Source organism: Leucopleurus acutus (assembly GCF_964270905.1).
Source record: "Leucopleurus acutus genome assembly, chromosome: 12".
Classification (NCBI taxonomy): Eukaryota; Metazoa; Chordata; class Mammalia; order Artiodactyla; family Delphinidae; genus Leucopleurus; species Leucopleurus acutus.
This window is the reverse complement of record NC_139154.1, coordinates 88361252-88389093: the sequence shown is the minus strand read 5'-3', so window position 1 is coordinate 88389093 and position 27842 is coordinate 88361252. Positions and strand designations below refer to the sequence as shown.

Sequence of the window (27842 nt, the reverse complement as noted above, 5' to 3'; positions counted from 1 at the left end):
CTCACCCTGCATCCTCCGACCTGAGAACCCATTTCAGGGTTCTCCGTCTCCCACTTCAGGTTCAACCCCCTCACGATTCCTAGTCTTTCAAAGAACTCTCTTGGGCTGGGGTGGGGGATGGGTGTGACTTTGAAGGGCAGCACAGGGAAGATCTTTGTGGTGATCAACAGTTCTGTATCTTGTTTGTGGTGGTGGTTCCACGAATCTTACACAGGTGATAAAGTGACATGGAACCACACACACACACACACACACACACACACACACACACACACACACACAGCACCAATGCCAATTTCCCAGTTTTGATACTATACTGTAATTATGGAAGATGCAACCATTGGGGGGAACTGGGTGAAGGATACTCAGATCTCTCTGGACTATCTTTGCAACTCCCTATAAGTCTACAGTTATTGCAAAATAAAAAGTTAAATGAAAGTGTCTTCTTTAAGCAAGAAAACATTTTAAAAAGTGCTTCAAATTGGGGTGTTTGTAATGGGGGGGTCCTCTGAAGCACTGTGCGGTCATGCCTGGGTTTACCTGTGATGCCCTCTCTCCAGCTCTCTGCATCCTGGTGTCACCCTTCATTAGTCACCCTCTCCAAGGCCTTGACATCCCCCCTCTCGAGTACACGTTTGAAAGGGAAGCTTGCAGAGGGCAATGCTTACCAACGAAAGCATTGTTGGTGGTACCATGGGACTTGTAACGCCCGGTGGGAGCTCTAACAGGCAGTGGGAGTCAGGTGGGTACCCCTATCGCCCGCAGTTGCGAACGTGGCCCCAGCATCCGCCTCTCCCATCAGAGGTCCCCCTGACTGTAGCCCATTTTCCTTCCCAGTGAGGAGCGGGAGAGGGGATTGAGGGGCAGTGGCAGTGCTGTGGGGACTCCGTTTCCCTTCTTGTCATTGTTTTCCTTTTATTTCAGTTAGAGGCACACGCGCACACACACTGCACTCACACACACAAGCTGCGGTACCAACGTCATCCACTGGAGAGTCTCTGAGCTGCAGGGTGGGCGGGGCAGGGTGTGTGGCTGCCCCTTCTCGTCTCTGGGCCCAGGAGGCCAGGGTGGTGCTGTGCTTGGGGGCCCAGTGTCACACGGGGGGTGGAGACTTAAGCGCTGGCCTTCTTGCCGCCGCCGGGGCTGCCTACCCTCCCGTCCAGCCGGCTGTAGGGCTCGAAGGCCGAGGAGCCCAGTTCGTAGCCAGCAGGCAGGTCCAGGAGCGGGGCGGTGCAGAAGCAGAAGGCTGGCGGAGGGGGCGGCAGCGGGGGCGACGCTGAGGCTGAGGTCAGCGGGATGAGGTGCGGGGACGAGTTCCTGGGGTCACCCAAGGAGGCGCCCCTGTGGCTGGCAGGCAGGCGCGGCGGGCCGGGGGTCAGCGTCAGAAGGCTGGGGGCGCTGGGCGGGGACAGCAGCCGGCCCTGCTCCAGCAGCCGCAGGATGTCAGGGGTGGCGAAGGCCTTGGAGGCCGAGGAGGACGCCCGCTTCTCCAGGTCTCTGCTCTGGTCTTTCTTCTGCTTGGTGCGGCGGTTCTGGAACCAGACCTTCACCTTGGGGTGGAGCAAGGGGAGGGGTGTCAGCGAGCGAGAGGGGACAGGAGCCAAGTGGCGGCGGGGGCGGGGCGAGCAAAGGAAGGGGCAGGGGAGTGGGGGGGGAGCAGGGGTGCAGTGAGAGAGGAAAGAAGAGAAATCAGACTGTCATTAAGATCTTCCCACAATCAGGCTGACTGGGGGAACTGATAAGAGACACTGGCCCCCCAAATCATGGGCACCCCTCCACTGCTACGCTGACCCTAGGATGGAGGGGTGGATCGGCAGCTGGAGGGTGGAGGTGGGAGGGCACAGATGAGTTCCCCTCTTGGCCCGCACTCCTTCCACTCTTAGCCACCCCCCTCCTCCTGTCTCAGCCCCCATGCTGCCTCTGAAGGGAGCTCCCTAGCCCATCTGGCCATCCCCCTGTTTGAAACTCTCAGCAGTTCCCTCCCACCCCATCACCTATAAAGGCTTCTCAACGTGATACCAAGTGTAAGAAGATGCGTCAGGATGGTGAGGGACACTTCCAACGGCCACACACCCAAAGCTGGGGACATCCTAAATGAAGCCACCAACCAAAGGGCAGAGACCTTTTTCAAGGCCTTTGAGAGGAGGAGAACTTGCCCTCTGCCAGCACCTGGCACCCGGCACCCAGCACCCAGCACTCCAACCCCATCCTAGTCTGTAGAAGGAAAGGAAGGCTGGGGGTTGGGGAGGAGCTCAGTGGTCAGTTCTGCGGGCCCCCTGACAGTGATGGGATTTTCTCCCTTCTCTGGGAAGGACAGGGTGCTCCCCCCAGGAAGCAGGTTTTGGGTCCTGAATCACTTGCAGGGCCTGGAAATGCCTGAGAGAAGGAGAGACTGACAGTTGCTCCTCAGCTGGAAAACATGTCAATCACTGCAGCACCCAGACCCGTGTCCCCAGGAGCACAGAGGCTGGTCCTGCCTCTGGCCCACAGGCTGGCAGCTGGCTGGGTAGTCTGTGCCAGCAGGACCAGGAGGGACCACGGAGTGGAGGGCCCAGAAAGAAAAGCATGGGGAGACCCGCTGTTTCCCTCCAACCTCGGAGGACATAAGGGAGGCTGCAACTCATGTAGTCCCAGGTGAAGGAGAGGTGGAGAGGAGGAGGCTGGCCTGGGCAGGGTGAGCGCAGAGCTAAGGCTGCCTGGGGCCATGCCTGACATGCCACCTGTGGGAGCAACTGCCCCTCTAGCAAAGACCTCCAGCCATGAGGCTCCTCAGGCCAGAAGGTGCCACTCTCCTTGCCCTCCTACCCTGGGGGAGGTTGCTTGTGGGTGAGGGTGACAGGTGGCTCAGAGCACACTCCCTTCTAGCGGCTGTGATGGGAGGGGCTTTTCCCCTGCAGGTCGCTCCAGCAGTGAGTCAGGCCTGTTCTGAGTGGGCGAAGGGGGAGGGAAGAAAAGATTTGAAACAGATGTGAGTTGGGTGTTTTAAACGGGATTGGATTGAGTTTCAATAACTGAAAGTGACCAGGGAGTTACGGGATCTACTTGAGGTTGACTGCTGCATTCACTCACTCACTCATCATTCAGCAGATAGGTATTGAGTGCCCACTCTGTGCCAGGCGCTGTTCTAGGCGGGCGGAATCAGCAGTGCACCAAGCAGAGCAAATCCTTGCCGTGTGGAGTGGACACACGGGAGAGGGGGAGATAGAAGACAAACAACCAATAAAAACAAACAGGCGTGGCTGTCGGGTGGCAATAAGTGCTTTGGGCAGCGTCTCTCAAATTATTCGTAGGGAGGAACCACTTTTTATTTAAGTTTCCAATCTGTCGTGGGCCAATACTTTTGTAAACTACAATTAAAATGAGTTACTAGAAAAATTGCTATGTGTATTTCTAAACACTTCTCCATTTCTGTACTTAACTTGGCATGCACAGGTAACAGTGTGTGGGCTGCCACTTTGGAGGCACAATAAGGAGGGGAGAGGCGGGGAGGTGACCATCTTATCGGTGGGGTGGCAAACACAGCGCCTCTGAAGAGGCGACATTTGAAGGTGTTACGGGTAAGGGATGGCCGAGGAAGATTCAACCAAGTCTGGCTGAAGGAAGTGACTATTAGTCACTCTGGAATTTGATTGCTCCAGGAAGTGGTCCCACCAGACCCGTGGGGACCGTGGCTCTGCGTGTCACTGCAATCCTTTCCCCCGCTGGGAAGCCTCCTGGGTTCTCGGCCAGGCTAGCGCCTACCTCAGGCCAGGCACCACCCCCAAGAACCCCTGAGTCTCAGTTTCTCATCTCTATAATGAGGCTAAGAATACCTGGGCTGGACTTCCCTGGTGGCACAGTGGTTAAGAATCCACCTGCCAATGCAGGGGACACGGGTTCGAGCCCTGGACTGGGAAGATCCCACATGCCGCGGAGCAACTAAGCCCGTGTGCCACAACTACTGAGCCTGCGAGCCACAAATACTGAGCCCGTGAGCCACAACCTACTGAAGCCTGTGCGCTTAGAGCCCGTGTTTCACAACAAGAGAAGCCACCGCAATGAGAAGCCCGCGCACCGCAAAGAAGAGCTGTGCAGCAATGAAGACCCAACGCAGCCAAAAACAAAACAAAACGAAAAACCTGGGCTGTGGCAGGGATCAAATAGGCAATCCCTGTAGAGGGCTTAGCCTGGCCCACACTCAGGGTGAGGTATTGTTTATTGTTCGCTTTCTCTGTTCCTACTTCTGAACTAGAGGGACAGGACAGACTCAGAAGTCATGGCTCCTTGCCTCAGGAATCTGAGGATGTAGTGGAGACTGGCACTGACCGCTCCCAGCAGACGGAGGGCAAGTAGGTACAAAGGGAGTGGCAGTAACAGGGGTGCCACCAATGATGAGGGAAGATTTCACCAGTGATCTCCTACCCGTCCAGTCCTGCTGCAGCTCTGGGTGTAACAGAGAAGGGAGGGCATGCCTAGAACAGCACCTGGTACATAGCAGGCATTCAATAATATATTCACCCCAAAGTATGGGTGAATATACTGAGAGTTCCACAAAATTCTAGCCATATAAACTTGGGCAAGTTAATTAGCCTCTCTGAGGCTCAGCTTTCTGAAATGGGGATAATATTACCCATAAAGTCATCTTTTTTTTTTTTAATTTTTTGGCCATGCCACATGGCATGTGGGATCTTAGTTCCCTGCACCCCCTGTGTTGGAAGTGCGGAGTCTTTTTTTTTTTTTTTTTTTTTTGCGGTACGCGGGCCTCTCTCACTGGTGTGGCCTCTCCCGCTGCGGAGCACAGGCTCCGGACGCGCAGGCTCAGCGGCCGTGGCTCACGGGCCCAGCCGCTCCGCGGCATGTGGGATCTTCCCGGACCGGGGCACGAAGCCGTGTCCCCTGCATCGTCAGGCGGACTCTCAACCACTGTGCCACCAAGGAAGCCCGGGAGTGCGGAGTCTTAATCACTGGACCACCAGGGAAGCCCTGAAAGTCATCTTTTTATAAAGATTAGAAGAGCTAATGAATGTGCCTGCTTTACATTTTGAGCGTGTGATTTAATTTCTGTGCGCCTCAGTTTCCTTCTCTTTAACGTAAAAATAATAAAGAGCCATTCTGGTGTACTGAAAAAATACACCTGGTCTTTGTACCTGGTTCTTGGCCCAGAGCTTTTTGTCATCCATAACCAGTTCCTTCTGAGCACACCTGAGTTTATGCTAATGAGGTGACTCAGGGCGGACCCCTAGTTTCAGAATGGGGGTTGGTGGCAGAAAGACCAGACCTGTGACTAGAGGGTTGGAACTTCCAGCCCCACCCCTCCAGGGAGCGGAAGGGGCTGGACACTGGGTTATAAAGTCTCTTGAACGATGAGGATCGCTCCATGAACTCTCCCCACTCTACCTGGCTCTATGCATCTCTTCCATCTGCCTGTTTCTGAGTTGTATTCTTTATAATCAATCCATAAAAGTAAATACAGTGAGAAGTATTTTCCTGAGTTCTGTGAGTCATTCTAGGAAATTATCAAGCCTAAGGAGGGGGATGTGGGAACCCCCCTATTTGTAGCTGGTCAGAAGTATGGGCGGCCCTGGGACTTGCTACTGGCATCTGATGTGGGACTGTCCCATGAGGCTGAGCCCTTAACCTGTAGTGTCTGTGTTAACTCCGGGAGTTAGGGTCAGAACTGAATGGAGTTGCATTGCTGAAAACCCAGCTGGTATTGGAGAATTGGTTGCTCTCGGTGTGGGAGAACACCACACATTTAATGTGGGAAGTGGTGTCAGAAGAAAAACTGCACACCTATCCCACGAGGCTGTGGTGAAGACTAAACCAGTTAGAACACATCTAGCACTTAGAACAGTGCCTGGTGCACAGAAGCTCTCAGTAAGTGTTAGTTACACTGTAAATTATCTGCAAAACCCCAGGACTGGGGAAAGAAGAAGGAGGGTTGGCAATAATCAGTTAGTCGAGGATTCACTGAGGGCCCACTGGGTGCCCAGCTGTGTGCTGGGCTCCCCAGGGAGGGCTGAAGAGCAGATGTGGCTTTCAAATACATTCTTGCTTTTGGGAAGTGCATACTGGTTGGTGCCCACCACATCACACACACACACACACACACACACACACACACACACACACACACACACACACACACACACACACCCACCCCACACACTTTTACAGGTCAAGCCATGTGGAATAGGTCTTGCAGCAAAGTCAAGAAGCCTTAGGGAAGGCTTCCTGGGGGAGAAGAGGCTTGGCCTTGACCTTCAAGGGCAGATAAATGTAGCCTGTACTGCAGGCAGGGCAGGGGAAGGATGAGCACTGAGAAGGAGCTTCTGGCCTGGGCATCTGAGGTGCCTTTGGAAAGAAAGTTTCAGGGGAGAGTTTGGGGGTAAAGCTAGGCAACGCAGAGGGAAATTAGGGCAAAGAGGAGGGGTGACTCTGTGCCTAGACCTCAGGGTCTGAGGGGGTCTCCCTGACTCCCCACCCGGAGCTCTGGCCCCGCCTGGCCACTGCAGGCCCCCTGAACACAGCCTGGTTTCCAGCCCCAGTGACTCAGCTGGACGGAGGGCCCAGCTGCCCCAGGTCATTTGCCGGGTTGTTTGGGGCTCTACAGGGGCAGGTGGAGGAAAACAGTCCAGGCGGAGATGCCCCGGCCTGCAGGACAGCAGCTGCTCCCAGCTGCCCACGATCCTGACCTCACTGCCGCGGGACGGCGGTACCAAGGCCAGGGCCAGGGCGGCAGCGGGTGGTGCTCGGAGAGCCTCACAGGTCCTCTGGCGGCTTTCCCCAGACTGTCTGCTTCCTTCTCCTCTCCTTCCTCTCCCCTTCCCTTCATGTGTCCTGGTTTGGCCCTTTCCATACATTTATTGACTGACCTCCCTCGCTGTTTACCTGTAGCTGGACTTAGAGTGTCTAAGTCTTTTTTGACAAGCTCCAGGGTGGTTACCCAGTTTACAGGCAGCATAAAGAGGCCGGGCTGCTTGTCTAAATCCTACTTCTGGAACTTAGTAATTATATGACCTTGGGCAGAACCTCTCCTGATCTCTAAAATGGGATAATATTGGTAGCTACATCATAGGGTTGTTGGGAGGGATTAGTAAACTAACAACTAACTTAGAACAGCGCCTCAGCACAGTAAGTACTGGGGAAGTATTTTTGGGTTGGCCAAAAATTTCGTTCAGGTTTTTCCCTAAGATGTTATGGAGAAACTGAACGAACTTATTGGCCAACCCAATACTATTAGTAGTACTATTACTATTATTATTATTTAGCTCTATTACCAGCTTGAAATACCTCCATTCACATAGAGTAGGTGCTCAGTGCTATGTGCTAAGCCCTTCCTGGGTGAAGGGTGCATTCAGACCCCTTCTCTCCAACAGGAGGTTTAGAGGCACACTGGGATGAAGGGAGGATGGGAGAAGGCCCAGAATGGGGAAATGAGAGGTCCCGAGCCCAATTTTGTAATGCCTCATCTCGCCGCTGAATCTTTGCTCCCAGCAAGCCCACCCCTCACTATGCCTTCCTGCAGGCTCCCTCCTGCACCAACAGACACCCCCCGGCAACTTGAATGACCCTTCCTCCCATTCCCATACTCCACTGGAAGTAGCACCTGATACACTCAGAAGCCCCCCACCCCACCCCGACTCCCTCACCCACACCCTGTTGGCATATACCAACTTTCTCTTGTCAGCACTATATTTATTTTCTCTGGTTTATCTGTAACTTTAAGCCCTTCCCTAGTACATGTCTGAACTCCAAAGCTGGGTCTCCGAGCAGCAGCCCACAGGCCTCACACCCCAAGGACTTCCCCGGGCTGCCAGGGCAGGGATGGAGTGGCCTGGCCCTGCCCTTTTACCTGGGTCTCCGAGAGGTTCAGCTGACGGGCCAGCTCAGTGCGCTCACGGCCCACCACATACTGGCAGCGCTGGAACTCCATCTCCAGGCGGTACAGCTGCTCAGCTGTGAAGGATGTGCGGCTCCGCTTGGGCCGGTCCAGGTCCAGGCCCTTGGGCAGGACAATTTCCCGGATGGTTCCTTTGGCATCTGCAGGGGTCATGAAAAGAGGCAAGTTAGTTCACTAGTTAAGGATTTAAGCCCCCAATGAGGATCTTAATGAGAGGCAGCATAATCTGATGGGGAGCTCCTCATGTCTGGGCCTGGCTGTGTGACCTCTGATAAGTTGTTTACCCTCTCTGGGCCTTACCTCCTTAATCACCCAATGCAGTATGTTGTATCTAATGTATGTATGCGAATGGGCCTCAGCACAAATGTCAGGACTATCATCATAGCCTGGTCAGAAAGGACTCAGTCTGACCCAGTCAGGATTGTCTTCCCTTAGCAGAATAAGCAAAAAATGGAAAGAGAAATACCAAGTCCTCAAGTGCAGAGGAAAAGATGGATTAGAGTTGGATATGATCAATCAGGTAAGGCTTACCAGAGGAAATGTCCAGAGCCAGGTCTTAAGCCCTGTGTGTGTGTGTGTGTGTGTGTGTCTGTGTGTGTGTGTGTGTCTAGTGTGTATGTGTGTCTAGTGTGTATGGGTGCAGTCTCTGTCCACAGACCCTCCTGGGGTCCATGAAGAGGCTTGCTGGTGTGGGGTAGAGCTGGGATCCCCAAGAGGAGCCCGAGAACCATTGCCACTGTATCAAGCTTCTGGGGTGCCTTTGAGAGGGGGAACTTCTGCCACTCCTCGTGTGCCTAGTTCTGTTCAGCAGGGCCACCCTCCTGGGCCCTGGTCCGATGCCCTCCATGCATGGGGTTTCTAATATTTTTTATTTATTTATTTTTGCGGTACGCGGGCCTCTCACTGTTGTGGTCTCTCCCGTTGTGGAGCACAGGCTCCGAATGCGCGGGCCCAGCAGCCATGGCTCACGGGCCCAGCCGCTCCGCGGCACGTGGGATCTTCCCGGACCGGGGCACGAACCTGTGTCCCCTGCATCGGCAGGCGGACTCTCAACCACTGCGCCACCAGGGAAGCCCGGTCTTCTAATATTTTGGAGCCTACCTAGGAAAGGTTGAAAAATCTGTAGCCCACATTCACCATATAGTCCCACTGAAAGAACTCAGCAAAAGCAAAATTTCTTGGGGTGGGGGGTTTTATATATATATATACACATCAGCTTTCAGTATAGGGGCAAAGATGATCCACGTCTGAACCACATACACTGATGGCTTGAAATCTAGTTATTAGAAAAGTTTTATGTCAAAAATTAAAGTGTGGAAATATGCAGCATCATATTCTGTAGGATTTACCAAACCTCTCCCAACACGTGCTGTTAATAACGATAAAGCTAAACTAAGAGTAATTTACTGTTACATAGGAAGGTGAGTGTCACTGGGAAACTTACCAACTCAAGGCAGCACTTGTTACCAAGCACAGGTAACAAAGCAAACCTCCAAGCTTGCAGGAACTCTGCCCATCTCCAGGGGGCATGCACAGTGGAAGTTTGCAATGCGGTCAGAAGCGTTAAGTGGCTGTGGCCGCTCATAATAATAGCTGACATCTCTGCAATGCTTGCTCTGGGCCAGGCACCGTTTTAAGCACTTAAACTTTGTGCATGTCTCAGTGAAGTTGGAACTGTTATTATCCCCACTTTACAGATGGGGAAATGGAGGAACAAATTTTAAGTCACTTACCCAAGTTCATACTGACAGTGTTTAATAAGGTCTAGAAACACCCTCATTTTACTTGATGAATACCCTCTTTTAGTAATCCTTAGTGATTCAATTGATAGGTTATAGTGAAGAAAACTTTTGTCATGGGTAGAAAATGGAATCTTCTGAATGTGTTCATCATTGCCCTGGAAGACGTAGGAAAGGAATTGCATTTGGGATGTGCTGTTTGTTAAGAGGCTGCTTCTCAGCCACAGGACTGTAAAGCCTACTTTCAGAATCCCTACTCTAGAGGGTGAACCTGAGACCTCTCCCTCCAAGTCCCTCAGTGTATTTTATGAGACCGGTTCTTCCTGCCTCCTGCTAGGGCCAGTTAATGTTCACTCCTCCAGGGTGCACTTCAGCTCTTCATGGGCTCCTAGCTCGAAGGTCCTGCCCCCGATCTCAGAGGTTCGAGCACCTTCGTGTTCTCGGCCAACCTTCGGGGAGAAGGTGAGCCTGGGTGGGGGACAGAGTCATGGCCCAGAGGCTGCCCTCCCCCACCACTGGGCTAGTCTTGCCAGGGCGCTGGGCAGAGCACAGCACACGGAAGGGCGCCCTGCTCTTGGAGGCTTGGTAGAACCATAGGCCTTTGGGGACAACTCAAGCTTCCCCTCACCCCGATACCTTCTACATTTTAAAATAGTGGCATAATATTTGTGATCCCATTGTGACTGGGTCCCCTTTGCACAGGTTATACTGTCTACAACTGTGAAACCAGTCTCAGAACTTTCCTCACAACACTCAAGTGAGCCCAGCTCCACAGGCACTGATTTTATTAAAAGTGTCTTGGGGGGTGGTGTGAACAGGAGACAGGGTGAGGGGTATCATACGTGGTGCTGGAAGCTTCATATCCTCTTCCGGGTAAGCCTCCTGGAGCCCACCTGAAGCTCTGAGCCTGTGCTCCTGACCACTGAGGTCAAACCATATAGCGCCCCCCCTTTCCTCTTTGTAGAGGAGCTAAGTGGAGCATTCCTGCCTTGGGGAGCAGACAAGGGCAGCCCTCCTCCTCAGGGCCAGGAGAGGCAGGAGCATGGAACAAAGGCACCTCAGACCGGTCCCCAGATATCCAAACAGGCCCTACAAATCAGCACATGAAAGAATGTTCAACATCACTAGCCATTAGGGGAAAACAAATGAAAACCAGGAGAAATACGTATCAGAGTAGCAAAAAGTAAAAGACTGAGGGGCTTCCCTGGTGGCACAGTGGTTAAGAATCTGCCTGCCAATGCAGGAGACAGGGGTTCGAGCCCTGGTCCGGGAAGATCCCACATGCCACGGAGCAACAAAGCCCGTGCACCACAACCACTGAAGCCTGTGCACCACAACTACTGAAGCCCGCGTGCCTAGAGCCCGTGCTCTGCAACAAGAGAAGCCACTGCAATGAGAAGCCCGCACACCACAGCGAAGAGTAGCCCCCGCTCGCCGCAACGGGAGAAAGCCTGCATGCAGCAACGAAGACCCAACACAGCCAAAAAAAAAAAAAAAAAAAATTCAAGTTTTACGTTACGTGAATTGCATCTCAATTAAAAAAAAAAAAGGGTGCCAATAGGCTGGTGATGATGCCAAGAAACGAGGTCTCTCATTCCTTGCTGGTGGGAATGTAAAATGGTGCAGCCACTCTGGAAACTGACCTGGTAGTTTAACCTATATTAACCACCCCGTGACCTCATTCCTGGGCATTTATCCCGGAGAAACGAAATCTTAGGTTCACATCAAAATCTACAGGGAGTTGTTCATAGTAGCGTTATTTGTGGTAGCTCCCAAATGGAAACAATCCAGATGTCCCTCAACAGGTGAATGGATAAACAAACCGTGGTACCACAATCGCTATTGATAGACACAACAAATTGGATCCATCTCCAGGGAAATTATACTGAGTGAAAAAAGCCAAGGCAGTCCTTCAGATTATGTACTGTATGAGTCCATTTATATTACATTATCAAAATGACAAAGTTCCGGAAGTGGAGAACAGATCTGTGCTTGCCAGGGGTTAGGGAAGGGAGGCTGTGACTATATAGGGGTTTCTTGGTGGTGACAGAACAGTTTCTGTATCTTGATTGGGGTGGTGGTTATATGGATCTATAACTGTGATAAAATGTCATAGTACTATATACAAAGAAAAAAGTGCATGCAAAAAATGGGTGAAATCTGAAGAAGGTCAGTGGTCTAGTTAACTACATTGTACTAATGTCAATTTCCAGATTTTGATCATTATTATAGTTATATAGGATGTGACCATTGTGAGAAGCTAGGTTGTAGATACATGGGATTTCCCTACCATTTTTGCAACTTCCTGTGATTCTCCAGCTATTTCAAAATAAAACATTAACAACAACAACAACAAAACATGCCATGAAGCTAGAACGATGCTTTGTCACAGAAACTGACAAATCCATTAGTGGAAAGAATACAATAGTGTTTCCCCAAATGCCTTTGCATTTCACTTGTGGTTTGTAAGATGATTTAGAATGGTACATAAATTAACCTTTGTCATTTCAAAAGATATGCACTTATTTTAGGGTTTACTAGAAAAAATTTAAATCTATGATTTTATATGCTTAGCATGAAGCTAAAGTAGGTATTTCGTTTTAAAATATATTATGCTAAAATATTAAGTAAATAAATGAAACATGGGTATAATAGAAATAGTAAAGTTGGTATTCAAATAACTGAATATTGGGAAACAAAATGGAATAAGGAATACACAATAGAGCCATGTACATATAGTGACAGAGTTTATGATAAAGGGAACATTCTATATGGGGACAGGTTGGTCTAGTCTATCAGTGGAGTTAAGTAGATTGATGACCATAAATTATCCGTTTGGAATAAAATCAAGTTAACTTCACATCTCACGCCATAAAGAACAATGTTTCAAATGGATTAGAGAGCAAATCATAGACTATAATATGATAAAGGGATTAAAAGAAAATATAGGAGGCTATTTTTAGAATCCTAAGCTTGGGAAGAGCTTTCCAAGCAAAATGCAAACCTGGACTGTAAAGGAAAAATAAAGGATGTATTTGACTACATTAAAGCTAAAACTTTTGTATGACAAAGGCACCAAAACCAAGATAAAATATGAAAGACAGAATTGAAGAAAATCTTTTTTTAAAAGGCAAAGAAATAATATCCAGATATATAAAATGCAATTATGAATACACAATTTTTTTAAAAAGGGCAATAGTCTAAGAGAAAAAATGGTCAAGTAAATTTATGTGAGCCATTCACAGAAAGGATATCCAAATGGCCAATAAATATATGAAAAAATGAGCACAGCTTCACAGTAATCAGGATAATGCAAGTTCAAGCAACAATGGATAATCATTTATCTCCCTTAAGGTTGGAAAGACATTAGCAGATGATTAATAAAGCAATGATGCGCTGTTGGGGAATCCACACTCCCATTCACTGCTGGTAGGACCATAAATTGTCACAACGTTTAAGGCTGCATTTGTCAAGTTTAAAGATGCACACAACTACTGCCCCAGCAATTTTAGTTTAGTAGGTATTTATCCAGAAAAGCACAGGCTCACGTGCTCCAAGGTATATATAAGAATGTTTGCTGAAGCACTGTTCAAAATGTTGAAAATTCGAAAGCATCCTGAGTGTTCCCTGTAAGGGAAATGGCTGAACAAACTGTGGTACATTTATACCATTCATATTTTATAAAATGCCATGTAGCAATTTAAAAGAATGAGGCAATATCTATATGAACTGACATTAAGTGAAAGAAAGTAAGTAGTACTACCCCATTTATGTAAATAAAACAACTGTGTCTATTCAACCATTCAACATAAATTTAATAAGTGCCTGCTATGTGCCAAATAGTATTCTTAGGTCTGAGGATATAGAAATGAGCAAAATTGACAAGGTCCCTGTTCCCATAGACCTTGTGTAAGGGAGAAAGACAGATAATAAATTTAAAAACGAATATGAAAGGTACTGATAAATGCTGTGAAGAAAATAAAACAAGATAAGGGGATATTACTGACCCTCTCCAAATAGCTAACATACAAGAGTCATAGTGTGTGGGACTTCCCTGGTGGCGCAGTGGTTAAGAATCCACCTGCCAATGCAGGGGATGTGGGTTTGATCCCTGGTCGGGGAAGATCCCAAATGTCGCGGAGCAAATAAGCCGGTGTGCCACAACTACTGAGCCTGTGCTCTAGAGCTTACGAGCCACAACTACTGAGCCTGTGTGCTGCAACTACCGAAGCACGTGCGCCTAGAGCCTGAGCACCGCAACGAAGAGTAGCCCCCGCTCACCACAACTAGAGAAAACACGAATGCAGCAACGAAGACCCAAGGCAGACCAAAAAAAAAAAAAAAAAAAAGAGTCATAGTGTGTGTTTTTGTATTTGCTATTTTAGCCAGGAGTGGCAGAGAAGGCCACTCATCAAAGTCAAGTTAATGTATAAGCCATGAATGCTGTTCGCCAGTGTTTTCAACTCCTTCCAGGCACGTGGTAGGGTTGCACTGATTTTCTGCCGTTTGCAATCAGATGTGGCCATAGAATTTGTTTTAGTCAAGAGGAAAGGATGCAGGCACTTTCAGGAGAACACGTCAAAAGCTGGCTCGTGATTTGCCACACCGCCTTCGCCCTACTGTGATAGTCATAGAGGCAGGAGCCAAGCTGAAGCTTGGGTTTCTGAGTACCAAGACCAGCCCCTGCCCACTTGTGATGGACTTATCAAGTGAGTTAGAAATATACTTGTGTTTTGTTAAACCTCTGAAGTTTTGGGTTGTCTCTGCAGCAAAATCTAGTCCATCCTACTGACAGAGCCCCCTTTCCGGAATTGTTCCTTTTCTAGGTGGGGTTGCGGGGGAAGCACCGGGAAGGAGGGGCAGCTTAACTGCAGAGCCTCTTTGTGGGTAGGGTCTTGTTAGGGTGAATTGCGTAAGTCTAACTGGAATGAAGGCTGAGTTTTGCTGTCTTTCAGATCTCCTCAAAGAGAGGTGAGCCCTAGGGGTAGAGGGGAGAGTGAGTTCCATCCAAAGAGCCTTTGCCATGGGAGAGGTGATGACCCCTGCTTGATAACAGATAGCTAATGCCCTTGACCTCCAGGACCAAAAATTACCCTCTCCACCTACCTCTCCCAATAGACCCCCTCAAAGTCCTACCCGACTTCATCCAGGTAGCACCCAGGTAGTTCCTTTGCATGATAAGCTGTTAACATGCTGATTTTTTTTGGGGGGGGGCTGCATTGGGTCTTCGTTGATGTGCACGAGCTTTCTCTATTTGCAAGGAGCGGGGCTACTCTTTGAGAAGCGCAGGCTTCTCATTGCAGTGGCTTCTCTTGTTGCGGAGCACGGGCTCTAGGTGCATGGGCTCCAGTAGTTGTGGCACACGGGCTCACTAGTTGTGGCTCATGGGCTCTAGAGCACAGGCTCAGTAGTTGTGGCGCACGGGCTTAGTTGCTCCGTGGCATGTGGGACCTTCCCAGACCAGGGATCGAACCCGTGTCCACAGCATTGGCAGGCGGATTCTTAACCACTGTGCCACCAGGGAAGTCCTGTGCTGATTTTTAAGTGTGACAAGGTCCTTCCTGCCTTAACAAACATAATGTGATCACTATAAAAATTCCTTATAAAAAATTCATTCTCAAGTTTATTGGGAAAATTAAAAATGGAAGAATAGTTGAGAAAAAATGTAAAGAATGAGGAGAGAATACTTGTATTACCATTACAGCAAAATATATTACATATCTACAGCAACTAAAATGGTATGATGATGACACAAGAGTTATGAAGGAAATCCATGCCTATATGAGGAATTGGTATATTATAAAGATATTTCAAGTTAGTTGGAGGAAAGACGAGATTATTAAAGACCTGGCTTTTGGACGATTAGCTCATTATCTGGAATAAAGTAATTTATCTCACACTGCATGCAAAAATATACACAAGATGGATTAAAACTTTAGGTGTGAAAAACAAAGCTCTAAAAATGGAATAAAAACTCTGAAGAATTAAAAAAAATGAATGGCAGATTTGAGTACCTAGAAATAAAAGCTTCTGCAGGATGAGCGACAGTTAAAAGACAAGTGACGGATTGGGAGAAAATGTTAATGATACATGCATAACAGTCTTAATGTCTAGTACACACACAGCCTCTATAGTCTAATAAATAAAGTCAAGCAGTCCAGTGGGAAACTTAACAAATTAAACGAAAGGGTTATTCAGAGGAGAAGAAATACTAATGGCTAAAATATATGAAAAAATACTCAAGCTCAGAGGGACTTAGAGAAAATGAAAGTTAGAACAGCAATGAGATAATTTCTTTTTCAGATACCATATTTTATTTATCAGGCTGGGAAAGTTGTGCTGGCAAAGGTGAGGGGAAATAGGTTTTTTCAAGCTCTATTGGTGAGAATACAAATTAATACAAAATAAGCTTTTCTTGGAGGGTCATTTCACAATGCCTAGCTAAATTAAAAAATGCATAGTTCCTTTGTTTCAGAAATTTTATAGAGGTTTCTACCCCTGGGAAATATTGGTATACTTTCATAAAGATAGACTCACTGTTTGTAGCAGTTTGTAAGAGGACAAAAAGAAAAAAAAAAGAAAAAGCTGAATGTTTATCAACAGGAATACTGTTGATAAAGTCACAGTATAGTCTTGCCTTTGGCTGTTATATAGACATTAACAAGAATGAGGTACATCTCCATACACTGACCTGAACGGATGTCCATTAAATCCTGCTACGTGAAAACAACAAGTACATGTGTACAAACCCAGTTTTATAAAGAACAAAAGGGAAAACTAAACTTTGTGTGTGTGTGTGCTTGTACCTACATAGAATTAAGTCTGGCAGGTTGAACACCTCTTTTCTGTTTGCTCTGTGGAGTGGGAGCTGGTCTGGGAGAGAAGATTTCTCCCATTTTACTTTTTTTTTTTTGGTACGCGGGCCTCTCACTGTTGTGGCCTCTCCCGTTGCGGAACACAGGCTCCGGATGCGCAGGCTCAGTGGCCACGGCTCACGGGCCTAGCCTCTTTGCCGCATGTGGGATCTTCCCGGACCGGGCACGAACCCGTGTCCCCTGCATCGGCAGGCGGACTCCCAACCACTGCGCCACCAGGGAAGCCCCTCTTCCATCTTACTTTATGCACTTCTCTATTATTTGGTTTGTTGCCAAGACTATCACAGTCTGTGAAGAGACTATTTTAGCAGTGTGCAAAAATATCCCACTTTTGTAATATATAACTTACATAATTATGTTTTTCAATTACTAGGGAAAGTTTGGGAGGTTACGTCTTGGGAGTGGAAGTGTATCGTGTGAGGGAAATGAAAAATTTTCAACTTTCACATGATTTCAGCATGGATTAGGTTTGTAATTAAAAGGATCTTATACACAATACTGAGCAGAGTTCCCTGTGCTATACAGTAGGTGCTTGTTGGTTATCCATTTTAAATATAGCAGTGTGTACGTGTCAATCTCAAACTCCCTAATATTTGCTCAATATTATGTAACAACCTAAAGGGGAAAATAATTTGAAGAAGAATAGATACGTGTATGTGTATAATTGAATCACTTTGCTGAACACCTGAAACTAACACATTGTTAGTCAACTATACTCCAATATAAAATAAAAAATTTAAAAAATGGATATTTTATACTTCAAAAATGAAGAGACATTAGAAAGAAAAATAAAAGATAAATTATAAACTCAAAAATTGTAATGTATACTGAATTTTTTGTAACAAAATTTAAGAGTATTGTATTATAAATATATATAACATATACATTATATATAATATATATAATATTGTTACCTTTTGTTGGAGAAGAATTTTCTAGTTGAGAACTAAAATGTAGAAGTCCAAAAGGAAATGACCATTAGATGTGATTAAAGTTTAAATTTGAGTTCAGAAAACCCCCCAACTCACAGCAAAGTCAAAAAAAAAAAGAAAAAGAAAAAGAAAAAGATCTGGGGATGTTTGCAACACGTCACAGAAAAAGGGATCATTTCCCTTTTATAAAATATTTTAAAATATGTATTTGTTTGTATGTTTACATATACTACATATATGTTATATGTTTACATAAGTATATTTATATAACATATATTGATATATAAATATGTATAAATAATGTTTACTACTATAAGAAAACAATGAGCAAACCAATAGAGAAATGGCTAAGTATATGAATGAAAAATTCACAGAAGAGGAAATAAAAATGAAAAATAAGTATATGAAAATATGTTTAACCTCACTAGTAATTAAAAACGCCAAATAAAATAAGATTTTTTTTCACTTGAAAAGATTTTACTCTAAAAGATTGAGTATATCCTGGGTTGGGAGGATGTGGAGAAATGGCACATTTATATACAATTTCTGCGAGTATAAATTCGTACATTTTTGGCATTTAGAAATAACAATCACAGTTTTAAGCATATATACTTGTATTTTAAAATTTCACTTCTAGGACTTTATCCTGTAATTATATGCATACCAGACATATGTGAAATGATGTTTATAATTTTAAAATTTTCATCATGAGAAATTTCAAACATACAAAATGAGAGAGAATAGTATAATGAATTCTGATATACCTATCCCTCAACTTCAACAATTATAAACTCAGGAATAGTCCCATTCCTTCTATATCCCTGTGATTTTAAGCAAGTCCCAGACATCATATCATTTCATCCAGAAACACTTTTATACGTATCTCTAAAGACTCCTTTAAAAAAGCAATCACAATACTATTGTCACAATTAGAAACATTAACAACCATTTCTTAATATAATAAAATCTCTCACCTGTTTACATATTTTTCACATTGTCTCCTGAGACTTTAAAAAAAATCTGTTCAAATTAGGATACAAAGATGTTCACTGAAGCATTGTTTGTAAGTGTGAAAAACTAGAACCAACGTAAATATCCATCAACAAGGGACTGGTTAAATAAAAGTTTATTATATCTGCATAATGTAGTAGTATGCAGCTGTTAAAAATAATGAGGCAGTTCTAGACAGAAAGATGTTTATTAAATGAAGAAAAGCAGTTTGCCAAAACTCTCACTTTTGTAATATATAATTTACATATTTATGTTTTCCAATTACTAGGGAAAGTTTGGGAGATTGCATATTGGGAGTAGAAGTGTATTATGTGGAGGAAATGAAGAACTTTCCATTTTTACATGATACAGCAAAACAGCACAGATTGGTTTTGTAATTAGAAAGATATTTTGTACTTCAGAAAACAAGACATCAGAAACAAAATTAGAGAACAATCTATAAACTAAAAAAACAACTGCAACATATATTGAAAGCAATGAGCTACCGTCCATAATACAGAATTTCTACAAATCAGTAAGGAAAGGAATATTTGAAAATTAAAATGGTCAAATGAAATGAATTAATAGATAGCAGAAGAAATACAACTGGCCAATAAAAATGAAAAAATGCTCAACTTCACTAATAATCAAAGAAATAAAAATTAAAATGTCGGTGAGGTACCTCTTAGCAAAGGTATGTAAGATATACAATGTCCAATATGGGGAAAGGGCAAAGGCGGGGTATAAATTGCTAAACATTTTTTTCCCCTGGAAGAACAACTTAACATCTATCGAGATACAAAGTGTGAACTGTGATAGCAAGATTTGGGGATACAAGCACTTTCAGGCGTTGCTGGGCAGTGGGTGGGTACCATCTTATGGAGGGCTCCTGGGCACTGTCTTTCAAATTACAAATACAGATACTCTTTGACCCAGTAACCTACTTTCAGGAACTTCTCTGACAGATATACTCACACATGTGGAAATGACCAAGGAACAAGCTGATTTATTGCAGCATTGTATATAATAACAGAAGATAAGAAAAAAGCTAAATGCCTGCCATTAAGGCACGGGTTATATAATATACATTATGGTCCATCCAGTCTCTATAAATGTAATACTATGCATCTGTAAAAAAACTAACAAGAAGTTCTTAACGTCCCAAGATACACTGGTAAGTGAAAATAACAAGGTGCAGAAAAATATATAGAGATGTCACCATATGAGTAAAAAACAAAAGGAAAAAAGGTAATATAGCTGCACTGACTTGCATAAGCATAGAAATTATTTCGAAGAACATAGTGGAAAGCAGTAAATAATGGCTGCCTTTGAGCCAGGTGGGAACTGAAGGATGGGGGACACGGATGGGAGAGAGATTATTCACTGTGTGCTTAAAACAACTTTTTGATATTTGAATCAAATGAAATAGTTACTGTTTTAAAATTAAAGGATACACATTAAAAAAATTTTTAGTGTGTGTAAACCTTTTGAAGCAGCAATTCCACTGCTAGGATTTATCCTTTGGAAACACTCAAGGGCACAAAGACCCGGGCATTGAGAGCTCATTTCGCAATCTCCCAAACCTTCCCTAGTAATTGAAAAATAATAAATATGTAGGTTATATATTACAAAAGTAAGATTTTTTGTAAACTACTTTTTCATTTGATAAACTTTATTTAATAAATATCTTTGTATCTAGGGCTTCCCTGGTGGCGCAGTGGTTGAGAGTCGACACCGTGCCCCGGTCCGGGAAGATCCCACATGCCGCGGAGCGGCTGGGCCCGTGAGCTATGGCCGCTGAGCCTGCGCGTCCGGAGCCTGTGCTTCGCAACGGGAGAGGCCACAACAGTGAGAGGCCCACGTACCGCAAACAAACAAACAAACAAAAAGTCTTTGTATCTGGAAGTGCTCTAACCACTGCATAGTACTGCATTAAGCAGATATAATAAAATTTAATTTAACCAGTCCCTTGTTGATGGATATTTAGGTTGGTTCTACTTTTTCACAGTTACAAACAATGCTTCCCTGTACCAGGGAAAAATAACAGGAACATTCTCCCAGAGGATAGGAGAATCCGGCATTCCCCCACCAGAGGAGTACTGTACAGTCACGGAACTGTGTGAAACGGGCCAAAGAGATGATCCCTGCGGACTGTATTTTTTTTTAAATGGTAAATCGCAAGACAACTTATGTAATATGATTCCGCTTTCGCTACTGTCTGTATAGGAGAGCGAGGAAATCTCCTGAAACACACCTGAAACTGGGTATGCTGGCTTCTACCACTTCGGTTTGTTTGTTTTTACCTTGAGCACATATTACTTTTTGAATTTAATTTCTCTATCTTCCTGTCTACATCGTGAGCGTGGCCTTTACATTCCTCGCGGGGGGTCCTCCACCCGCCGCGCCCTGGCTCCCCGCAGCTCCGCCGTGGGCGGCGGGACAAGCAAAACACAGAACAAACCGTGACTTTAAATACCCGGCTATTTCAAGCTCCAACAGAGGACTGGGGACGTGTGAATTGGACGGGGAGGAGGAGCGCGGATTTATCTAGTTATTTACCTGGTTGTCTTTGCGGGTGGAACCTCACCCTAAGCAGCTGCAGAGAGCCGGGAGACTCACTACCGCCCTTTCGGCCCTGTGCTTCCCTCGGCCTCCTGTTCCTCTAGGGGGCCTCCCCGGCCCTGGGGATCCAAGGAACCAGTAAAACAAACCATATTTGAACTTTTTCAGGTTTTGTATTTCAGTGGTTCCCAAGTTGAGGATTGCACGAAATTACAGAAACATGGCGTCGTCAACTTTATATTTTAACAGTTATTCTGCGCTCTGGCATCATCACCATTTCATGTAAGGAACGACTCTGTAACGTCAAAAAATAAGGAGGTCATTTCACAACAGATGTTCTTCCCAGGGAGGGGCGTTGCGGCCTCCTACCTCGTGAAACACGAGATGTGGATGGTTTCGCCTCCTCTCATTCGTTCGGCAAATATTTACTGAGTGCCTACTGTATGTGTACGGAACGCGTCTGGGGAGATCGCGTGGGTTTGGCAAGGGCGGTGACTACCTCCTACGTGGTCCCCGCGGGGCATCAAGGGAACCGGGCTCCGGCGCCCGCTTCCCTTGAGTTTAGCGCCGACATCGCTCCCTCGCCACCCGGGCCCCGCCGCCGGGGCGGGTCAGGACCCCGGCAAGTCCCCGCTTGCGAGGCAGTCTCTCGGTTGGTAAGCTGAGCACCTGCAGCCCCACCGGGTCGGTCTGGCACGTAGTAGGTACTCATTAATGTTTGTGGAATGAATCAACTAGCAAGCAAAGGGCAAGATCATGGGAGAACGTGGGAGAGTTGGTTCGGGGGATTTGACTAGGCCTCGGGGGAGGGGTGGCAAGCAGCATCCCACGGTCGCCCCCATCCCCCGGCCGCGCTCGAAGCCCTGGCTTTTCCGGGTCCGCCCACTCCCCGGCTTTGTAGGCCAGATTCGGTCCTGGCACTGCCACCTCTTTCCGAAGTGTCCACTGCCACCCCGGCACCCCTAGCCGAGACCCTCCAACCTCCCTCCTGGATGGGCGCGGGGTGGGGGGCAAACCAAGCGCACTGACCACCCCTGGTCCCGGGGATCCCTGGGCAGGCCTACTCTGCCTCGGCGTCCTCTGTCAGAGATGTTCAAACTGGGGTACGCAACTCCGCGGATGCACGGAGAGCAATCCGCTACCCGCTTTCCGAGGAGAGTCAAGCCGATCTTTAGTTTATATTAAGCAAACAGGAAATAAAAGGCGAAATTCACATGCTTTTCTCTATCCCGCCCCCGCCGGCCCCACGCCCACTTAAAGTACAAATCAAAGCAACTGCGAACTGAGAGGAGCTTGCGTTGTTTTCTACGGCCCCAGACTTGAGTCCGGCATAACTGAGGAAAGAGCGTAGGGCCAACAGGAGCCTTAGAAGCCCTCTGTCGCCACGGGGGGTGCACAGTGTGCGGAGACCCAATCTGTTTGGTGTCACCGTACAAAGGCCCAGGGACACACGCTGCTGCAGTCCGTTCCCTCCCCTCCAGTTCCGAGTACGCACATGCAGTCCCAGCCTCCCTGCCCGGCTGGGTCACCTGTGGGCCACCTGGGAGCTCAGACCTTTCAGGTGTGCGTGTGTGTGCGCGCGCGGGCGCGCGCGGGATGCGGCAGCGGGTCCACCGGCACCCGAGTTCAAGAGCCCACCCAGGGCGGCAGCAAGAGCTGAGAACACAAGGAGCCGCCAAACGCCCTGCACAGTTCCCTGAAAATGAAACGGTGCACGCAAGACACACCAACAAGACGATGCATTTGGTCTGCTTCTGCTTGTGTGTGTTGGGGGTGGGGTGGGGGCATGGATATAAAGGAGAAAAATAAAGAGCAAAAATGAAAGGGCCCAGCACAGACCCGCCCGAGAATGCGGGTCCTTCTGCCAAAAACAAGGCATAAACATGAAACAAATACAATCCCAGGAAAATATAAAAGAAACCTAATACCTGCCACAAGCCCCCAAACTAAAACTAAAACCAAAAACCCCAAAATGCAATCCCCTGCGTGAATCATTTAAACCTTTCAACCACTGCCTGGCGGGCTGGTCCTGGGTTATCGCCTCTCAGCAGACTTATACTGAGGCTATAGTCCCGAGGTCCGGTGTCTGGAGAGCCCAGGTGCTGGGACTCGCAATCCAGTGCTCCTTCCAATACAACACTCTGCCTCACCGACTCCACTGCCAAAACACCCCATCAGGAAGATGGCAGGTGTGCCCTTGTGGAGCTGCCACAACCTGCCGGGGGAGGACTGATAGGTCTGGGCGGAGTCCTCCTAGGTCCAGGGGCTGCTGTAAATTCAAGTAGAAAGGGAGGCGACGCTGGTCAACGCTGAGCCCAGCCCTGGCTGCAGAAGGGGGTTGTCTGTTCCCATGGGTCGATACTAGCTCAAGCCCCGGAAGGCTTGGCCCCTTGCCCAGCGTCCTCAGACATGTCTGCAGCATCCGTCCAGTGCCCTGCCTGGTGTACACCATTGTGCTGTGTTTTGACCCATGCATTTCTGCAGCGCGGGTGCATCACTGCACTCGGATTCTCAGGGGGCTGCAACACCACTAAATTCAATGACCCCCTGCCCCAAACCCACATCCACAGAGGGAATTGTTCAGCCACAGCCAGAGGCCCTGGACTTCCTGTGTCCTCCCACATCCCCAGCCACTGGTCACATACATCAGGCTCCCAGATGAAAGCATTTCCGCTAGTGGGTGTTGGTGCTATGGGGTGAGGGGGTAGCCATTCACTCAGTCAAAGGATTCCACAGTTTTCCTGTCTCCCTGCTCCTAGACAGAGGGGTGCTGAGCCAGGCCCGGAGTCCCGCAGGCCTCAAGGTGCGGGAGTGCCCGGCCGGCAGCCTCTAAATCCTGCTCCACTCAGGCCAAGGTGGCAGCACAGAGTTGGTGAGGCCCGATTGGGGTTTTGAGACTGGCAGGTCAGAGGGACGCTTTGGGTGAGCTGGGACCAGCGCTAGGCATTGTTCACAACATCTGCTGGGTGGGGTGACGCTGGCAGGCAGCCATTTCCGGCTCTAGCCAGAGGGGTTGTTGAATTCGACTCGATTAACTTGCGAATCACGTAGGTGCATCTGAGTGTGCATAGACTGTGGGGTTTGGGAGTTTTGGGGGGAGAGTTGTCCCACCTCTTCTGATTGCAGGGATCCCGGCTCAACGGAAAAAGCCATATCACCCAAGGCTGCGGCTAACTTAGAGCCATGGCTCTCCTTCCATCTGCTTCCTGCCCGCGCCTTGTCCTTTCCAAACATAAAACAAAAGGATCTCCCACCCCTTCTTGTCCTTTCCAAACATAAAACAAAAGGATCTCCCACCCCTTCCCCTCATCAGTCAACGGGCTGTGCAAGCAGAGGTGTGGGGCAGCCTAGGCGGCTCTAAGGTCCCTGTGGAAGCCTAGCTGTGTCCCCGGTGGGGTGTGTGGGGTGCCTGTTGTGTGTACGTCCGTCATCCCAGTGGCCTTGTTTGTGCCCATGTGTGGCACGAAGCAGCCTCCATGTTGAGGCAGGGGATGCAGCAAGGTCAGCCTCCCTGGCTCCCTGACCCACATTTTGCAGAGGCAGGGAAACGTGAGTGATTGGTGGAGCGAGGGTTCCTCAAAGGGGATGCAGGGGGCCGCACTGCGTGGTCTGCAAGGTGGCACTGGGCCTCCTTTCATTAGCCGGTCCTTGACCCCTTGGCCGTTCACCTCCCAACACTTAACACAGCCTCTGGGCCCAGGGGGTGAAGTTGGGGAGGCCTCTGAGGAAGTAGGCCCACTGCCTGAAGCAGTTTGAGTCTCCTGAGTTCTCTCCCCTTTCATTCAATGGAATATTTATGGAGATCCTGTCGGTTGGTTGCAGTTTTATAGACACCATCTCTGACCCTTAGCATAGCCCTTGTAAGGAAGCACTATGCTTTCTTTGTACAGATGAGGAAACTGGGGCACGGAGAGGCAAAGACACTAGTTCAAGTTCAAAGGGCTGTAGTAAGGCCTGTATTGCAAGCCAACTTCGCTTAATTCCAGCACCAGGCTTTCCTCTTCTTCCCCTGCACCTTGGGACTCCCCCAGCAGATCTGCTACCCTGGGGTAGAGCCCTCAAGGGAGCAAGTGCTGAGTGGAAAAGAGACAGAAAGAAAGACCCAGAGAGAGTGGGGCTCTTTCCCAGAATCTTCACCCCACCAGCAACCTGACAGCTGAGATGCTAACCGCCTACCTCCCCCCTTTTTATGGTTTCCTCCAAGGGTACTTTGGGAGGATGTGTCCTTGGAAGTCAAGGGTAAAATGTACTCTTCGCTTAGAGCATACTGGAGGGACATTCAGCCAGGGGCCAAGACGCTGCAGACTTCCCTTCACCAGTGCAGGGCCTTTCATCTGTCAGAGCCTCTGCCCTGGGCCCAGTGGGGCTGGAGTGACACAGGTGACCCTGGCTAGGCGGGATTAGCGGTAAATGAGGTCCCTGGTATCTCAGGCCTGTAATAACCTCCTTGTCATTAAATGGAAAGGACAGAGGGATTTAGGAGGGCCCTGTTTACCTTTTATTTCTTTTAGGTGCATAAATACTTCCTCTGTGCTCTATTTCCATTATACTGTATAAGTGTAATGGCACTGCTGTATTGCCTACACGCATTTGCAAAAGTACACCTGCCAATGCACACAAGCTGCCCCACATACAGTAGGGGGTCCCTCTCTTCCTGGCTGTGGGTTGCTCCTAGAGTGTGGTCTCTTGGAGGGTAATTTTTTACTCCTACCTTTTGTGAGTCTACACCTAGGAGTTATTATTATTTTTTTTTACCTAGGATTTATTTGACTGACATCATACACAAAATCTATCCGATCTACATGTGGAGTTAGTAGAGCAGAAGGGATGGTAAGTGGACACAGAACTCACAACTGTCCAGGCAGAAGGAAATGACTACCCATAGATGGAGTGTGAGGTGGTGAGTGTCCTGCAGGGACTTGAGGTCCTAAATTTGGGAGTGTGGGCTTAAGGGGCTGATTTCTCTGTTTCTGGAAGCCCTGCAGATTTCCTTAATGGAACTCCAAGCTGGCTGCTAACACCTTGTACCCAGGACATCCCACAGTCTATGGAATGAGATCTAATTTAATCCCAGGTGCCCAACAGGTCCACATACCTGTTGGAATCCCTGTTGGGCGGGGACCACCTCCCCATACCCTGTCCTTTGACCACCTCCCCATACCGTCCTTTGACCCAAGCCTGACCCAGAACAGTGCTGGGTGACCATACCTGGCCTGGAGTTTCCTGTGTTTTCTGAAGACCAGGGTCCCTGAGTCTGTGTCCAAGATGGTCATCAGTCAACTTCACATTGGGCCGCCTCCATGCTCTACCTTAGCCCCTTTGCCCAGAGCCACCCAAACCCAGCAGCTGTGCCCGACCAGGCCAAGGTGTCCCAGTCTGCGTCTGGGTAGCTCCCACACAGCCCAGCCGAGATCAGACAAACTCGGGGTCCTAGCGCTGGAGCGAGCTCGAGCCAGTGTCAGTCAGGCTGGTTTCCCTTCCCTAGGCAGTGGCCGAGGAAATCAGCTCTGGCTGATTTCTTTCTAGGCCCTTAGGCTTGCAGGAGAGGTGCTCAAAAAGAAGGGGCAAGAAACAGGCAGCGGGAGGAAGCCGGGAGCGAGTTGGAGGAGGAGGCCGGGGCAGCCGTTACTCTCGAGTGGCCTCTTCTAGGCGCTGGGTCTCCCGGTCCTGGGACTCCGGGATGATGGGGGAACAGACCTCAGGCTCCGACCACGGCCTACGGACGGGCTGAAGGCAAGACTCTGGGATTCCCTGTCTTCTCCCATCTCGCTAGGCCAGGCCCGGGTCCGGCTAAAGGCGAGCCTAGAGCTTCGCGTGAGGCTGTCTTTGGGGGCCGGGGTAGCCTCAGCTTCGCGGCGAGGAAGCCAGGCAGAGCTGGGCACTCGGACGCTTGCAGGAAGGGAATGCGAGCTCGGCGGAGAGAAATGGCCAGGAAAGAAGAGAGGAGGGCGAAGGGTGAGGGAGAACGGGAGAGACGCAAAAGGCCCGGCCGGGAGAATGCCGCGCCGAGAGCCCGCTGCGCCCAGGCGCCGCGAGGAAGTGGGAACCGAGAAAGCGAAGCCCAGGCGGGCGAGCGGGGCGCACGCCGCCCTCCGCGTCCCGGCACCCTCTCCCGGGAGCAGCCCGGTGCGTCTGCGTGGCTGGGAACGGGAAACAGGGCTGGGCAGGGGTCGGGGAGCGCCCCAGCTGCTGAGCGGAGCCTAGCCCCTTCCTCCCGCGGTTCCGGACGCTGATGCCTCCTCGTCCTGACCCCGCGGAGCGCTCGTGACGCTTTTCTCCGCACCCGCCGCGAGGGCCGCGGGGCGGGGACTCGGCTCTCCGCATCCCGCACTCGCAACTCCGCCCCCGCCACAGTAACCCGCCCGGATGGGCCTGGGAAGCTGAGAATCGTAAGGCGGTGAAATGCGGATTTCTTCGGTACCGGGCGCCGCTTTGTCCCCTGCACTCAGCTCGCTGTCCAGCACACAATAGACGCTCAAAACAATGTTTGCTGAATGAATGACTGAATAATGACTGTCTGAATGAATATATGAATTGGGAGGTGGAGGATGCAGGAAGGTCGGAGGCGCCAGTAGGGGATGGGAGGGGCGTCCGGTGGGCCAGGGCTTCAAGCTGTCCTCTTACCTCGCACCAGGATGCGGCGGCAGTGGTCTGCCTCTCCGAGCCCCGGCTGCCCGTCGCTGTCGGCGCCGCTCTCCCTGGAGCCCGCGGGGCTGGAGGCGGAGGTCCCGGCAGTCTCCTTTGGGCTGCGGCCGCCGGCATCAGCACTCGAGTCCTCCGCTCCGCCGCGGTCCCCGCCGCGCCCGCTCCGCGACTCCCGGCGTGAGGTGCCGCGGTCGCACTCGGCGCCCCCATCGCCCAT

General features: G+C 48.8%; 1 protein-coding gene across 1 annotated transcript; it reads right to left on the bottom strand.

Annotated features, from left to right (window-relative positions):
• Nucleotides 1–1112: 1112 nt before the first annotated feature.
• VAX2 (ventral anterior homeobox 2) lies at nt 1113–27842 on the bottom strand (the record flags this gene model as incomplete). Its single annotated transcript, XM_082852014.1, has 3 exons — nt 1113–1550; nt 7835–8022; nt 27605–27842. The coding sequence occupies 3 exons, from the start codon at nt 27840–27842 to the stop codon at nt 1113–1115; spliced, it is 864 nt and encodes a 287-aa protein (XP_082708140.1).